Raw genomic sequence first — 18,077 nt, 5'->3', positions numbered from 1 at the left:
GCATATATATACCTGCCCCTGGAAATTTCCACTACATACATCTGACGAAGTGGGTATTCACCCACGAAAGCTCATGCTCCAAAACGTCTGTTAGTCTATAAGGTGCCACAGGATTCTTTGCTGCTTTTACAGATCCAGACTAACATGGCTACCCCTCTGATGCGGAAGTAGGTGTTCTGTTCAACTTGTGAAAATTAATCTGTACAGATTAGCTGAACTATCATCTAAATTACTGAGATGGCTTCATTTAATTTAATCATAGGCAAAATAAGTGTGTGTGTGTGTGTGTGTGTGTGTATATGTATGTACAATTTGTATACAATAATTTAGCAAAGTGTGAAGTGTTTTCGATGGCAGTTTGTTGGAAGTCCAGAGAATTGCCAGATCAGAAATGGCAATGCTCAAAATAAAAAACCCAGGACAGTCTAATGTGCAAACTCGGTTACAACTCCATCCCGTCCTTGTCGAGAGAGAGAGAGAGATTTACCCTGTTACACTGGCCAGAAGGGACAGTACCATCTTACATTTATTGGCTAAGATTAGTGATTTGTGGTGCCTCCGGTTTTGGGTGCCCAGCCTGAGACCCCTTAAAGGGGCCCAATTCTCTGACATGGGAGCTCAGCTCTTTCTGCAAATCAAGCTCCTTTACAGTATTACTACTTGGATATGTAAAAATGGAGTTGTCCAAATTGGTGAGTCACTTCTGAAAACCTTGGCCTGCAGAGCCAGAGGTAGAACGAAAGGCTGCAAGCCTGTGGCACATAAAGAATTTGTCACTTCTCTGAGATGTGAGAAGAGGGTTGGGGATAATTAGGAGCCTGGTGGGGAGCTCTGTAGCCAAAATGTTAGTCTGTGCTGTGTTGATCGTGCAATGAAATGTATGTTGACATTGACTCAGCTGTTCAAGGGAGCCTGGAATCTGGGTGTAGCGGAGTGCAGCAGTGACTCTTTCAGCTAAGATAATGGGGCAGTCTCCATTCTGGCACTCAGCACCCATCTACTGCATACTAAGGAGACCATACTTTCAAAATCAGAAATGGGGTTACTTGTATTCTGACATCTTCGGGTCAAAAACAGTCGTACAGAATACAAGAGTGTGGTAGTGTCAATATTCCTGTCTTTTGACTCAACTACAACACACGCATATTTCTCAGGGTGAGGCTGCTATGCAACTGTGAGAATGTGTTGGCAAAACCCAGACCTATTTGTTTTTCCCCAGAGTTCCACTGGGCTCTTGTTCAGGCTCTGTTAATATGGGTATGTGCATTAAGAGAAACACCATTACCTTGGGTCTAAGACGAAATAATTTTTCTTCATCCTTTTACTGTCTAAAATTGAAGGAACCACTTACCCCTTACAAACACCGTGTTAATGGAGTGCTGGAAACGATTTGAACATTGCTGGAGGCTTAAGTTAATGATGTAACAATACAGCAAATACCCAAACCAATCACTGATCCAGACACAAGTGTGGATGATAAGGAAGTATGAAGCGGCTTTTGGCACACTAGCGCAAATCTGCACACTTCTTTGTTCATTGATGTTCTCTGCTCATACCTACATAAAGCCACACGAATGAAACAGAATAAGTATTGAAAGAGAAGGGGATGGGGCAAGAGAGGGGTCTGGTAAGTTTGTAAAAGAGGGAGAAGTGTCTTAAACCACTGGTGGAGTAATAGTTTTCATGATGTTCCTGTTTTTGCAGCATTAACACTGTCATAACATTTTGTCCTCATGCATTCCTAGATATGTAGCTAGTGATCACTCAGCTACACTGACTCTACAACAATATGCAAAGCAATGATTAAATAGCTAATTCAAACAAAACCTCTAATCACTAATGCTGCACAAATAATGCAAATACTTTTCTGTGAATATATATTACCTTGAGCAATCAACAGATGGTTTGTGGAAATCTGGGGAATTCTAGGCATGGAAGAAATTGAAAGAATAATTCAGATGAGTTGTTTGGCACGTGGCCAACATTAGTAATGGCCACTTATTAGTACCACTGAAAAGAGAGGATGGATTAAAAAGTTAAAACCCCTCATGCGCTTTTCTCCTTAATAGGCTCTCATGGACGTCCACTTGTTTTGCTTGTCGTGTTCTCTCTTTTTGGCTGTGATTCTGCACCACAGACTTCAAAGGATGATTTACCATCGACGTCGGAGGGAGCAAGATCAGTTCTATTGCCCCTTCCCCCCCGATCCTGCAAATGCTTCCTAACCTGTTTAAGTATGGGACCAGACCCTTAAGGATCAGTGGGACTGTGCCTGGCCTTGAAGCTAGATGTGAGCATGTTTGCGGAGTCAAAGCTTTATAAATGTTCTTTCTCTTTATTTTAATAGTGTGTTTGGTGACTTTATGTTCGCCATTTAGCAGTGACTCGTGTTCCTGAACATACTGTAATGTAAGGCTATGCTCAAACGCTCAAAGCAGGCAATTCCAAAGACAAGGTAATGCCTCTTGGTAACTTGGTAGAAATCTATTATTATTTTCACTTTCTAGTAACCTATAAGCACTGAGCAGACCTGGGCCCAGCGTAGGTTACTTTTGGCCATGTAACTAGCCATTCACAGTGCTCCATGAGAGCACCACAGGCCTGATCCATGGCCCAGTTCAAGTCCTTTTATGCCACCACAGCAGTCCAAAAGGGCTGGGAAGTGTAACTGGCCAGCTAACGGTTCCCCTGGTGAGGTAGGATCTCTGGATTTCACAGGCCTGGTGTAGAGTGCCCTATGTCATGCTGTACAGCTGTGGGTAGCAAGTGCATTGAGGGGCGCTGGCATCCCTCTGGCAATCCGCAGCTACTCTAATGGCTGCTTGGGGATGACTGTGGCAGGTGGGAGTCAGTTGGAACAGCCACAGGATCAAGGTTGTCCAAGTGCCCCCTCAAACCCCAAACTCTGGTGCTGAGCTGAGCACGGTTTAGTTAAACTTCAGTATTGGGCCCCATAACGTCTGCATTTCCTCCTGACTTTTAAGTCTATAAAAGGTGACCCTAATGTTGAGATTTTTGTGTGATTCCCTCTTCTTCCCGCCCCCCCCCCCCAAATCTCTCTCCTGAGTTCACTGTGCACTTCTACAACCACTTGGTCAGAAAAAAAAAGTAGTCAGCTCCACAGTGCAAATAACAGTTCAGAAACCTCACCTGCATAGCTCAGGGCTGTTGTGTATTTGTGATTCCATGGCCCCATTAAACAGTGTTGGAATTCTGAACTTAGCAGAAATGTCACTCTGCCGTGTGCAGAACTGATTCTCCCACCAGTTCGCTCTTTCTCTAGTAATCTCGGAGGACTACTAACCTAGGGAGTCTCAATTTGTAGATTTTAGTTGTCTTTTTTTGGTTTACATCCAAACAGTCTTGTTCTTTCTTCTGTAAGAAGAGTGGGTTTTTTGGTTTTTCTCATTTTTCCTAGGTGTGATTTAAAAGTGAGTACATAAATTTGGCTGTGGCTTTCCTGACAAACTTGCATCTGGGCTTAGACCAAGCATGGAAAACTTCTACCAATTAAGAACTTTTTTGGACATTATGAGAATATTAGAGGGTTATAAGGAAAGTCTCCATGGAACCTTTGCTTTCACAAATAGATATTAAAAGCTCTTGCTATCTGTGTATAATGTAACTGTTCTTAGTGCTTGTTTTCAAACCATACGTACTAGAGAAAAGTTTTTACTTTGAACTGTTTGTCATGCTGTCAGGAGTGGTCCATGACTGTGAGTTTCCCTGAAGTTGGCATTATCAAAAATAATTAGATTTCACCAACCCAGAAACAAATAGGAACGCCTGAAACACTGTGCCAGTCTTACCATGGTATCACAGACAGTCCGCTTGGGCATTCCAGTCTATCTTGCTACCCAGGCAAGCTGGACGTAGTGGTAAGTCCCTGAGTGCAGGGGACTGGACTAGATGACCTCTTGAGGTCCCTTCCAGTCTTGATTCTATAAATGGTCACTTACACCAAAAATCACAAAAGATTCTGGTTGCTCCCAGTCCCAAGAGACCAGTCACTTCCCCCAAGTCAATTTGTACCTGAGATCTCATGCCAAAGACAAGGCTTGTAGCCAATCCTGGAGTAAACTAACAAAAGGATTTTTTTAACGAGGAAAAAGAAATGAGAGAGTTATTCACAGGTTAAAACAGGCAACATATATATACACAAAAATAAGTTAGTCTGTGGTTCCAAAAGGTGACAGCGACGTTGTAATCTGTCCACTGAATGTCTTTAGTTGACCCTGGGGATCTCTGCTTTTTAGCTTCTCACAAGGGCTGGAGCTAAGAAACAAGCAAAGAGACCAGTTTCTCCTTGTCAGCAATTTTTATTCCCCCTCCGAGCCCAGAATCCAAGCTGATGGGATGAGTTCATGCGCAGGTCTCTCCTTCCTGGATGGAGTTAGCAATGCAGTCAACAAAGTCTGTCCTTTGCTTGCACTGTAAACCTCTGTAAATTGTGTAACTCGCCAAACAGGAAAAGAAGCATTGATTAAGGTAAAGTGCTCCTCCGGTACACAAGATGTGTAGCAAACAATATACTTTTATACCCTGGGCTGTAGAGATTATAACTGAAATCAATACATGCAGCATCCTACCAGCGTTTCATAAAGTCTAAACACATTCTTATCATTTACTATCTGTTTGGATAGTGCTAACGCGCAGGTGAGCCAGACTGGTTTCCAGCTCTGCATTTGTCAATGTTCAGTGAGGCCCGGGGCCTTGGCATGCGCTGACAGCTGGTCTGTCAGTGTCGTGCTGTTTAGCTGTGGATCCTGATTCCCTGTTGCATTGGTTTGATACCAGTGTAACTCCACTAGCTGCAAGGGAGTTACTCCAGCATGGCAGAGGGAACTGCACTTCGAGTTTATTTATAGGCATTTCTATAGCACGTACCACCACAATAGCTCATCATTGTAACTATGGCTTGTTAGAGGTGGAACCTGTCATTGGGATGTGCCTGTCCACAGCATCTGACAAGTATCTGCTTTATAAAAGAGTAAATGATGCCAATATTCATAAAGCAGCTGCACATCCACATGCTTTTAGAGAGGGAGAAGGGCATGAATAATTTAGCTTCTGTTTGCTAAGAGGAAAATACCCTAATAGAGCTAATGGAGCTCCTGCTAAAAAACTTGGCTTTGGAGTGGCTGTCTTAGTCACCAATTGCTTTTGACATTTAGTTTTGACACTCCCATGATGGAAAAAAAACCCAGCAGTACTTTCTTTTATAGCTATCTGAGGAAACCCTAATAAGCTAGAACTTTTCTTTTAATGAGCAGGATTCCAAGAAACAGGGTGAGTTTGTGTTTTTCCTGAAGCTATCGGAACAGACAGGCAGAGTCCTTTTTCTATTATGAAAGATAGATAGATAGATAGATAGATAGATAGATATAATCTGTGCTCTCTTAACATAGGAAGTGGGCTAGGAAATACTTTTTAAGATCTTGTATTTTTTGTTTTAAAGCAAGATGCCTGCTCCGTTGGTGGAGGCAGGAACTGTTTGTAGTTCAGTTGCTTTCTGTCTGTAGGAGAATGAGAAATAAATAAATCTCTTACAAGAGAAATAGATGCCAAAGCTACTGTGTGTCAGGCTGAAACTAGTCCCGTTTGTAAACTGGCTGTTCATTCCTTATAATTGGTGCTGCTGGCTCTTGAATGTTAGGGTTTTTTCCATTTTCAGGGATGTTACAATAGATTTTAGCATCTCTTCAGAGCTGGATATCTTGAAATATTCTCAGTTAGTGCAACTGTGCAAGTGAATTCCGTGTTTGTATGATGTGTTTATATTTTAGAGAAGGCAGTTCAGTTACCTCCAAACTGTTGACTCAAGCAAGTTCTTTGCTTATATTTTAAAGAGTAAAACTGTTGTTATCAGAAACCAGCTGCTAATTTGCTCACTTTAGACCATTGCTTTCTCAATATAGCTTCCACTCGTTCCGCCTTGCAAATGCATGATGCATTTTGGAACTTGTTTTCTAATTGCTGTTCGTGTTCTAGAAAATACCATTATTTTTTGTTTGCTGAAATTCTAGAGTTATGTTCTTTTGTTTTTGTGATGCATAAAAAACAGACTGGAAGCAGATCATTCAACAGCCACTCATGCATTTTTATATTTTTAGTTCAGACTTCTGCAGGTTTTTATAATCCCAAACTGAGATTTTGTTCACATCCATATTATATTAAATATTGTTTTTATAAATGACTCTGGCCATGTACTGGTGATTAAAATGGCCTTTACTCTGCTTTCCACGCTTGAGGCTAAGTAATGTTAACCAAAAGGGTCAATACATAAAGGTTGATATGCCACGTTCAAGCCGTGACTCTGTTCAGCTAGCCCGGCGCTCCTCAACCCAGGTCAGGTCCAACTCCCGCTGATCTCAGTCTGTCTGTTTAATTGCAACTGGATAGGACCCTAAAAAACTAATGTGCAATATATTAGGTTTGCCTCTAATTTTTATTAAGTCATCAATCAGCAAACAGTACAAGAAATGGAGCCGGGAGAGCTGCCTGCATATGGGGTACAGCGTGCTCCTTTCTTTTCACAGATCTAAACTTAGTTCTAGCTCCTAAAAAGCACTACTTTGGGTTCTAGCAGAAGAATTAATGACTGAAAATATAGAGCACTGAAGTTTCCAAAAAGGTGCCAAACAAATGATCAAGGGCACGTTTTTGCCTGGTAAGAGCTACTAGCATTTGTCAAGATTAAAATTGTTAGCCCTGAAAAAGTTGTGTTGTTCTCCAGTTGTTTATGTTCAGCTTTGTTTGTTGTCCATGTTTAACCCTGTAAACCTTTCATTCTTTGTCCCTGGAGGAAATGGGCTCTAAAAACAGCATAATTTTTTGCTGCCTCTAGAATTACTATCCAGGAGAACTGTAGGGTTTTGAGACCTTTTGTCTTTTGTTGTAGGTAGTAGCATGTCAGTCCAAAGAATTCTTGTGAAGCTAGGTACACAGGTATATATGCTAGCAGGCTTACTAATTTCTGCTTTTACTCTTTAAATACAGTCCTCCATTCTTCGTGTAGTCCAGCCCTTCCCTCCATACTTGGGTGAAATTCTCATTGATTGGATCAAACCCTTAGACACAGGATTGGTAGAACTTCTTGGGTGCTGCAGTGAAGCAGGAAATGGGAAAATCCTCATATCTGATGTGAAAAGAGTGGAAAATATGACTATCAAATGCAGAATATCCTAACCAGCACTTTTACTGGAAGACATGAGTGTTGCAAATGGCCAAAGCACTGCAAAACATAGTCCTGATAAGTGATCCTGTATTGCCAAGAGGATGGATTACTTTTTTCCGTTTCTAGCTGCAATGATTTTATGAAGCTCTTTCTAAAAAGTGAGTCCAGCTCTTTAACTCCCCAAGTCACTGTGTGAAAGTGTGGATTTTGATCACTACATTATTTTTCTAAAGATGAGGATTTTAAAAAGATTTCTTGAAATAATGTTTGTTACAGGAATTCTTGGGGTTTTTCACATTAATTTCTTGCATGCTAATGGTTATTGATCCTTTTGAGGTTACATTTGGTTGGAAAAGCAATGCATCTTCTGTGCTCTTTGAGAGAAAATACCGCAAAATTTAGCTTGCATCTGACGCTTATGAGTTTGTCTCAGAAAAAGCAATTACATAGTCATTATTGTTATCCTTATATCTTGTGTTTTACTGAGAACTAAACTATATCACTGCATCTAATGTACAACTGTGGTGTCAACGTGCTGGTGCCGCACAGGAAGAGTAAGTGCTGGCTGTCTATTCGCTGGAAGAATTGTTGATGCTTCTACTGCTGTTAATGCTACCCATCTAACACCTCTTCGGAGACCTAGTACAGCTAGATTTCTGAACATGTCCTAACTTTGCATTTTCTGGTTCAACCCACAGACTCCAGGTTTGCACTAAGTCCAGAAGTGAGCAGCAGCCCTGACCCCTGAAACAGAATCAGAGTTTTCCCCAGTACCTGTAGTGCAAAATTCTGGAGCTGTTGATTGGGACCTCTGACACCAAAATAAAAACTTGATCTGGGTCGAGATCACCTCAATTTTCATTCTTTAAAAACAATGAGAAACTGGAATTCCTCCTGCTAGGGTGAAAACTGGAAGGGCCCTAAAAGCAGATTGCATCAGTGTCCGTGTGCAGTTGTGGTTAAGCATTATGTGCTTCCAAACTTACCTATGCTGCTATCGGCTTCCTTTGGTCAGGTATGAATGTCACCATCTTGTCCAGCACACAAACTATGACCCACAGGCACTGATAGAATTCTAGGGCCAACATTTTCATGGGGGGAGCATCTTAGGATCTGAACACCTGGCCTGACTTCCAGTGGCCCTGAGCATTGACTTCAACTGGCACCGTAGACTCCCTGCTTCTCTGAAAATCAAGGCACGTATTTATGTGCCTACTTATAGCCATAGAACTTAACTTCAGGCACCTGAAACGCCGAATACAAAAAGCCCTGGGGAAACGTAATAAGCTCTCTCCCATCCTCAGTCTGCTTAGGAGCGCCCTGCACCCTGGTGTGGCGGAGGGGTTTGTGTGCTGTCTGTTGCTCTGCTGCGCATTCAGCAGGTTATTTTCAGCAGCCTGCATCGAATGGAAATTCGATGACATGGTCCTGTGCCGTGTATGCTGCTGCAGATAAAAATATTGGCTTGATGCATGGATTGCAGCAGCCTGCTGCATAGACATTGCATTTTCCTCTGAAGAGTGCAGCCAGCCAAGGGTCCTGGAATAGTTAGCTGAATCAAGAGGTGGGTATGCAAGCCATTGTCGCTGTGTTCCCCTCTTGGGGCAGGGGTCTAGCTGAGAGAGGGTGCTGTGTCCACTTTGAAGTGCAACTTTTATTGCCTAATAAGAGTGCTAACTTTTTCTGCATTCTAGGCGGTACAGACATGCATTTTGGCCTGACTATGACAGCCAGATCCTTATCCAGCATCAATCAGCGTGCTCCACTCATGGAGTTATGCCGATTGACACCAGATTAAACTTCTGTTCTTTTGTTGCTCACTCAAATCCATGCAATGCCCAAAAAAATGTCTTTTGTGGCATTTTCTGTGGAGTGTGTATTTAACCAGATATGAAGTGGCAAACCATATGTGACCAAGCGCTCACAAACCAGCAACCAGCTAAAAAACCCAGGATCAATGATATAATCCAGAGGAGCCAAGGGAAATCTGAAGAACCACAAACTGCCAGATTTTGATCTACAAACTGGCACAAACTCTTAATGCAGGGAGTGCTTTGCTGTTTGATACATTTCTAGTTTACCTGCCAGATTACTTTGGAATAACTATCCATAATATCCATGTTATTGTTCTGCAACGAGAAAAGAGGCATCCAGTATGAAAACATCTGTAACATCAATCTGACACATCCGTGCTACAAGGTTTTTGTGAAAGTGACATCGTACCAACTCCAAACATACACTGAAGTTTAAGCAGTTGAAGAAATCTTTTTTTGTGATGAGAGAAATAAATGTGATAATCTACAACTTGTTTGCAAAAGTTTTAAGACAAATTAGGTAATGGTGAATCATCCAGCAAAGCTAAAAATGCTCTTGCTAAAGACTTCTGAGACCTCTGAACTTTCCAGCACATTTGGAAAAATCCTTATATGAATGTAAAGACTATGCCTAGACAGTTATTAATTACACCTTCCACAGTGTGCGTGCATGCCCTGGCCAGTGTGCAAAAGAATGCAGTCTTTTTTACTGTCTGCCACAGCTGTCATGACATCTTTCATTCTAATTAAGTTTTCAAAGTAACTGTTTTAAGGGAAAGTTTGTAGCTGTCCATGGCTTTTCTTCTGAAACATTTTGCAAATAATGCCCTGCAGCTTTTCTGTAGGCTCTGTCAGTGGAAATCCTAAATCTTCATTCTTAACCAGGAGACAGTTTAGGTGATTTCAAATACATGAGGAAGCACCTAATGCAGATAAAGCTGACATCCCTTAGATTACAGATTGCAGGTCTTTTTTTGGCTTCAAATGAAGCATCTTGGTTTGATCTTCATTGTGTTCACACAGAATATCTGTCTCATGTACAGTACTGAGTAAGGAATTGATGTAACTTTTCCTAACTTACCACAGAGCGAAGGCCTCAGTGCCCAAGCCTGAAGGATTCATTACCTGACCCTGCTTCTGTTGATGTCAAAGGAAAGACTCTCGCTGAGTTCAGTGGAGGCTGATCACACCCCAGAAGAGCAACTCATTCTGTTTTTTAAAAAAAACAAAAACCCAGTTGTTGCTTAGATAAAACCCCAAAGATTTCTAAATGCTGCCCCTATAATCCTTCAGAATCCATCGCAATGAGGGTTTCCTAAAGAGGCATCGCTTCAGTGCATGCTGTCACAAACCCATATCTAGTATTAATGCTTAACGTGCATTCAGCCAGTTTGTCACTGTGTGGCCAAAAGCCGCGTCAAGCCTTGCAACTGAACATTCCACCTCACTCTGCTTTTATTTCATGCTGCAGTCTCTGTGTGGCTTGGTATTTATGTGGAAACCTTTTGTTTTGATTGATTTAAATTATTTTGGCAGTTTAAAAGTAACTCAGGCTTCTTTTTGACTTGCTAGTGATTTCAGTTTGCTCAGGTATGTGGATTAGCTCTACGGATGAACTTCCTTCCAGCAAGCAGAACCTGACTTCTGTAAACATGTGCAAGTGTAGTGTCTATTGTGTGAGTGTAGGAGCATTTACTAGAGGTGCTGACGTATTTTACTGGTTGTCTGGCTGAGCTGGAGAGGAAGAGTTTTGGTTTTGTGAGTTTGTGCCCTATACCGTCATTACTAGCTGATTGAGAGGGAATGATAGACACCTGCCTCCAGAAGGACACAGATCTTGTGTGTAGATTCAGTTAAGCATTTAACATCTGGAAAAATTTGCAGATTTCCAAATCAGGCAGCAGAATGCTGTCCATGACATACAGCGAAAGCCTGAGAAGCGTGGCCAGCCGGTACCACTCGGACTGGGGTCTCCACCAGGTTCGCCATACGGATGTGGTGGAGCTGCAGCGGCTGCGAGATGTCCGAGTGGCAGCACAGGCCAAAACCATGGAAGAGTTTCTCAAAATGCACGGGCTTTCGCTGGAGGATTGCACGGCTCACAAGACAGGCATGAGATATAGGTAAGAAATGAACTTCCTTCCTATCTTCTACGTGGGTTTTAACGGACATGGAAAAAGCTACAGTTGGTGCATATTTCACTTCATTTGGGATGTAAACATACAGCAGCATGTCAAATCTGCACACAGGCTATGGAAGTAGTTTCTAGGATATTGCGTATAAAACCCAATGTTTTCTTTAGCCCCTTGTGGCAAAGAAATTCCAACGAGGAGTTCACTGAAGCAGCTGCTGCTGTTTTAACTAAACCTAAATAAGCATCAGAGCCTTGTTATGACACTTTCTGGGAAATCTTTGTTTGGATAAAACAGGGACTGGCAAAGCCAGGGGTGCAAATAAGCCGTTAAAACGTGTGTATGTGTATGTGTACTTCACTGCTGGTAGAATATCATCTTCTATTTTTTTAAGCTTGATACATGAAAACTCTGTTCACAGGTTTGTCCAAAATAGCAGTCATGCAGGCTGGGGCAGCTAATGAATTTGTGCGTCTGGTGTTTACACCCAGATGAGAAACTCAACGCACCACATGTACCAACAGAGCGTTTGGCCCACATTGTATAACTTTAATTTAAGCCACTTTTTGAGACCAAAATATGTGTTTTCTTGGAATGGGATAGACTCTTATACGCTGTTACATCTCCTGTCTGCCCTTTGGGATAGACCTAGGTCATCGTCGTCTTCATGCGAGAAGAGCCCATTACTCAATTTCCATATTGGCGTGTAGAATTCATAGATGTACAGAAACAGATTTCCATCTTAATCCATTTCCCATGGCAGGTGCAGGCTGTTCAGCAAGCATGTCCCCCTCCCTGTTCTGAGTCAGAGTATTTATCTCCCTCCTAAATCCACTAGTGGTCTTGCTGTCTCGCATGACGTAGCAGACTGTCCCAGGTGCCTCTCCAAGAGAAAGCAGCCTGTCCTAATAGCCACTCTAAACTTTTTCTCACGGCATCTTTCAGTTTAGGCCATGTGCAGTGTGCCCCTTTTAAGTGGAGCAGGTTATGTCCTTAACCTTTGATTCCTTGTATTAGGAATCACAGTGAGATTCTCCTTTTCTGCAGCCCTTCCATGCCATGAATCTACTGGCTGTTGATTCTCTGTATTCTCACTTCATTTTGACATGTGGTGATGCTCATTCTACGATTGACAAATAATACCATTTCTCTGGCGATTCCAGCAGATGGCAGACGTTCACCAAGGGAAGCCTGGAAATGGGCTTGTGGGAGGTGTTGCTAATCAAAGGGGGTATGGGTCAGATACGAAGTTCAGAGTGTCCTATGCATGGACCTTGGTGTTCCCAGCCAGCCTAGCGGGGTTGTGGTTCTCACACTAGCGCTCTAAATGTAGCTGTGTAGACAGTGCTTTGACGTTGCAGGCTGGGCTGTAACTCAGGCTCTGAAGCCAGGTCTGTCAACTGGGCTGTGTAGACAAACCCATCGTCACAACTCCGCTATTCCGCTAGAACCATTCTACTGGCAGGCAACAATCGTGGTGTGCTCCCCTCCCAGCTCACTCCCCACCCTGGCTGAGCTCCATCTTCAGCCTTCTTCATGCAGTGCTGATAAAGGACGTTTACTGCTGAGCTCAGAAGGATTCACAGTGTGAATTCTAGGGAAAAGAGATGGACACAACTAGCGGCCAAAATCTTAATAACTGGTTCCCTACCAGGTCTTTGGCGGCACTTCAGCGGCGGGTCCTGCAGTGCCGCTGATGACCTAGCGTGAGTGAAGGACCCGCCGCCAAAAACGGTGAGTACAAGCCCCATGTGGTGTTTTTGTTTTTGTTTTTGTTTTTTAAGTCATCCCTGCCGGGCCCCGTCGAAACTGTTCGAATTGGGCCCCGCACTTCCTAAAGCCGGCCCTGCTCATTGGGGTTGCAGAATTGTATCGAGGGCCGGGTAGGGAAGGCTGTGCCTCCCAAAACAGCCTGTCGTCCCGCCCCATCCAACCCCCACCCATGTCATGCCCCCAACTACCCCCCCCCAGAACCCACAAGGGCTGCTAGCAACCCATCAACCCCCTCTGCTCCTTGTCCCCTGACCACCCCCTCCCGAGACCCCCCCCAACTGCCCCCCAGGACTTGTCCCCACCCCCTACCCAACTCGCCACGCTCCCTGACTCCCCCGACCCCATCCACCACCACCCTGACAGACCCCTGGAACTCATGCCTACCTGAACCCCCCCGTCCTCTGACTGTCCCCCAAGAACCTCTGCCCCCTCCAACCACTCCCTGCCCAACCCCCCCCCCTTACCATGCCGCTCAAAGCAGCAGGAGCTGCAGAGCTGCCCAGAGCGCTGGCGCTGGCGGCTCGTCACGCTGCGGCTCTGCAAGTGAGGGGGAAGCAGGGGAGGGGCCGGAGGAGCCTCCTCAGTTCAGAGCTCAGGCGGGCCGGAGACAGGACGGTCCCGCGGGCCGGATGTGGCCCGCGGACCAGAGTTGTTTGCCCACCCACTCGCCCCTTTTAACAGCTGGTTTTACACTGGCTTCTAAAGTTAGCAACCGGTTCTTGCGAACCATTGGGAACCGGCTCCAGCTCACCACAGGACACAACTACATGTTGTTAGCTGGCCGTGACGGAGCATTTTTATAGAGGCTACTGCCAGCATGTAACATCAGGTGACCACGTTTTTTGCTTTGTGGAGTCAAAGCCTAATGCAGTAAACATTGAAAGGGGCAATGCAGCAGAGACAGCTCTAGATGTTAGACCATATCCTATTTCTGTCTAGCTCTTTTTCTTTTTAAATAACTTGGCTGCACTGTATATCTGAAGTGTCTGTCTGTATCCCGGAATCTGTTCTCTTCTAGATGAGTGGGGAAATGATGATGAGGAAACCCTTCTCAAGCTGTCCTAGAGAGAAGGTCTCTTCAGGTGCATGTTTAAATGTCTAGAGAAGATTAGCACCTTTACATCCTTCTGTCCTCCCCTCCGTAAATTAAAAAAAAACAACGTTTCTATATCATCTCCTCATTCACTATTATTTTTTTCTACAGTATTATTAGTATGCTTCTAAGTGCAAACCACCTAGAATCTTAACTTCCTCTTTTAGGACAAATGAATTATTGAACAAAATCTCAAAAAATTAAAAGCCACAAAAATATTTTATCCAGCCAGTAACCAGGGAAGTCAGAGCAGTTGAGTGTAATGTAAACTGTTGAATAAGTCGGTTGTGCACATATGTAAAATATCGCAGTTTTATAGCCCATGCTCTCTTGTGTGCCTGAAGCTCTAATAAAACTGGACAGCTTGGATTGATTTATGCGGTTTGAGAGCTGAGCAAGATTTGCTTTTTGAAAAGTAAACGTAGATCAAGATTTCTGCCTTGGCATCAGACGCATTAATGGTTTACATCTTCCAGACTGGCTTTTATCAAATAAATTTCATTTAACTTCTCACAGATTGTTTAATAGAATCTTGAAATGGAAACCAGTCATGACACTGCTGTAGTTATTAAAGATCCAAGATGGACACAATTCCTCCCTATCAAAACTCTTTTTCCAAGGATTGAAATTAGAACTCATGTTAACTTTAGTCCTAAATATTCATAAGAAAAATTCAGATCTGGTGTGGAACATGCTGGAGGGAGGGGAGTTATCCTAGCTTTACATGCAGATTGAATTTGTTCTTTTCTATTAAGGCAAATGCTGCCTAGTGAGGAAAGAGAAGCCAGCTCGCCAAGAAGGAATGGCACCTTATCTGCCTACTTTCTGTCAGGAAATGGAGCTTTCTGGGTTGGAACGTACTTCGTCATAAATCCTCAGCAATTTGCTTTGAAATAATTAAGCGAAAAACATGTTGGAATAACAGCATGATGTACAGCAGATTTCAGCAACTTTGTCTTAACCCAGATCTCACAGCTAGACAGTGATGCAAATGTCAGGGCGGTATGACTCTTGCAACCGAGGCCGCCATGTCAGTGAATAAAATGATCCCTGCACAAATAATCTTCAGTCTTGTGAGCTCCAGAGCTCACCCTGTACCCACCAGCTCTGCTTCTGCAAATGTTTCCTTGTAACATATTCCCAACAAATCTGTTTGAATGACATACCAGTTGACGCTGGCAACCACTCTGTTTTGTAAAGCTGTGCCAGATCACTACAGGCATCATGTGAAAATTAAAGGTAGAATTTTAACCTATTAGATTCCAATGCCTCTCCGTGGATATGAGAGGCTGTAGAGGAATGGCTCAGCTGCTAACATTCAGGGGTGTTTGCAGCCTCGTCTCCGGCCAGGCCTACGCTGCAGACATATGCAGGCATGGCTCTCTCGGTCAGGTGCAGGAATAGACGTGATCCCTGACTGACGGAGCTGTTTCATGCATGGCGGGGTGGTTTTGCTGTACTGGTACAGAGCGCAGCTTTGACGGCATCACTGGCCACACCAGGATAGTGTACTGGTGTTCCTTTCCTGGTAGGGCACTCCTAGTGTAGACTTGGCCTGAGTATGGCTGGGTACCGATCTAGGAACACCCACAGAGAGCCAGCCAAACCCCTACAACGATTGGACTGAGCGCTAGGAAAGGGTATCTGTGTGCAACCACTGGAGAAGAGCCAGATTTTGCAAAGCAATATCTGGAGATCAGTTGACATAAAGCATGAATGATGCCAGTGGCCCAGCAGTGATCCTGGTGATCATTCACTGGCTGGGAGGAAGCTAGTTTCTGACCTGAGCATCAAGACCTTTGGGCAAGTTGCCTTCTCCCTCTCAGGGGCTAGTCCTGCACCATGACCCAGAAATGCTGAACTTGGCTGTCTGGTGCGTTAAAGGAGACGGCTGTGTATTTGGACAAGCTAATCACTGCCGTATTGTGCTCATGCTAGGACCACAGTAATCCCTGCGCAGACCAGGGCCAGATGTACCTGCAAATCCCTGCAATCCAGTCTGATTGTGATCATGAAACCTTAGACCCTAAAAGGGGAAGTGGCAGCTCTACCCATTGTATCAGCAACAACTGGTAACAGACAAATCTCGCTTCGTCCATCCATCAAGATGCTGTCACTGCTCACTTCTCTCTGGAGTGCCCAGAGCAGAACCCTGAGACCTTCGATGGCCTGGAACACCCTCACGAAATACTGTTTGACTGAGGTGTCCAGTGGAACCTTGCTCAGCTGCTCCAGGTAGCTTTCCTCATAGTCCCTGCCTCAGCCAAGGGGGTGTTGGAGCGTCGAGTGCAGCCCGTGGATCCATAGTGTTGCACCTTTACAAAGCACATGTCATGCTCACGACTAATTCAGCATTCAGGCTGTCGCACTGTCCCACAGGTCATGTTACCTGGATCCATTTGGCATCCAGTGGCCAAAGGCAGGAAAGCCTCCAAAGCTCAGATCCCGAGATGAGACTGATGGAGCAAATTGGGGAAGCACAGAGAGCAAGGAGTCTGATCCCGTACTGCAGAGGACAGCAGCGACCCGGGTGGGAAGATCGCATGCTCTGTGTGCAGCAATGGAGAAGGCATCCGTGTGGCCCTACCCTTTTACCAGGTTTCCGTGATAGGAGCGTCCGAAGCAAGGGGTGGCGTGCTGCAGTGCTCGCAATGTGGGAAGTGATCAGTCCCCTCTTGGTGGAGGAGAGCACGTGCTCTGCAAACCGTTAGTTCTCGAACAGCAGTTGTGGAAGGGCTCAAGCTGCTGGGCTGGTCACTCCCGCTTTGCCACTGACTGCCAGGGCTAGCTCTGGCCTGTCACTGCCAGCTGGCGAGCCAAATCCCCTTTGGAAAGAGCCTGTGGACCTTCCTACTGACAGAAGAGAAGCTTTCAGGTGAACCTGGAGACAAGTTCCTGTTCTGTGAGGTGTTTCTATTCTTCTTTTCATTCATTTAATGTAACCCAGTTTTTCTTGACTGATCGCATCCATCCCAATGTCATTAAGACTTGTTTAGTTTTGTCTGGCGTTTGTTGGGTTTGGGAGGTATTTTTGTATAGATGCAGTGGAATCCCTTTGAGAACTGCAACATGGTGTTTACTAGGACATGATTGGAGCACCTGAATTGATTAGGCTGTAACTCCTTGGTGCAACCACTGATACCCTGATCACATATATCATTATGGCTCCCGCCCCGCTATCCCTCATTCCTAGAGAACAAGCACAGCCTCTCGAAGCCTAGGACTTGGGCTTTAGAAACCAAACTTCTTTGTTTTCTGTGAAGTTTTTTGGGGGTCTTGTCCAAAGCCTAGTGGAGTCCATGGAAGGCTTTCCTTTGATTTAATAGGGTTTGGACCAGAACCAGAATGCCTGTGTTTGAGTGATCCGTGCCGCTGGGATTGTCAGTCCAATGTCCCAGCTCAGCATGAGTCTGTTCCTGAGTGGGACAAGTTTGTTTATTTGCACTGCATTCACTCCCAAAGGGCCAGTTCAGGATCTGTGCCACGTACTGTCCAAGCACATGGCATCTCAGCCAGGATTTGGGACTGAGGCAGTTCCCGCTCCTTAAAGATTAATGAGAATGAGGCATCCTAAAGAGAGCTGCACTGCTCTGGCCTGAGTACTTTTGAACACCTTCCATAGGCCATGCCTGGTACCCCGGTCTAGGCAGAATTGTTGTTTGTGCTTAAACCAACTGAAGAAATGTGACAGGTTTCGGAGTAGCAGCCATGTTAGTCTGTATCAGCAAAAAGAACAGGAGTCCTTGTGGCACCTTAGAGACTAACCAATTGATTTGAAGAAATGTGGCAGGTTTAAAAAAAAAATCTCTCCCATAAAAGGCATAACAGGACCCATCAGACAAGAGAACTAAAGATAGAAGAGGGGTTTGTACAGCACCTAGCACATTGGGGTCTTGATCCACAACTGGGGCTCCCAGCCCCTACCGTGGTGCTAAAATGTAGAACTATTCACAAAAGGCTTTCCACGGCCTAGTGCTGGACCTTCTCTCACTTCAGAAAGCCTATTCATGAACTGCAGGTCTCCAGACATCCAACACCCCCCTATACAAGCATCTTTTCCTTCAACCTCACAACAGAACTCCCAACAC

The 18,077-nt window shown here is 44.4% G+C and overlaps 1 protein-coding gene across 5 annotated transcripts in view; it reads left to right on the top strand.

Annotated features, from left to right (window-relative positions):
* Positions 1 to 18,077, top strand: part of KCNAB2 (potassium voltage-gated channel subfamily A regulatory beta subunit 2) — a 118,948-nt gene that overhangs the window by 55,754 nt on the left and 45,117 nt on the right. The window contains exon 1 of one of the 5 annotated variants that reach the window (XM_050931780.1): positions 10,896 to 11,114. The exons of the other annotated variants lie outside the window; for them this stretch is intronic. Within the exon in view, the coding sequence (XP_050787737.1) occupies positions 10,897 to 11,114 (218 nt within the window). The 5' untranslated portion in view covers position 10,896. Of the gene's footprint in view, positions 1 to 10,895; positions 11,115 to 18,077 lie in introns of those variants that run through there. 5 annotated transcript variants of the gene reach the window in all.

Source organism: Gopherus flavomarginatus, chromosome 21 (assembly GCF_025201925.1).
Source record: "Gopherus flavomarginatus isolate rGopFla2 chromosome 21, rGopFla2.mat.asm, whole genome shotgun sequence".
NCBI classification, from domain to species: domain Eukaryota; kingdom Metazoa; phylum Chordata; order Testudines; family Testudinidae; genus Gopherus; species Gopherus flavomarginatus.
This window is presented reverse-complemented; position numbering and strand designations above follow the sequence as displayed.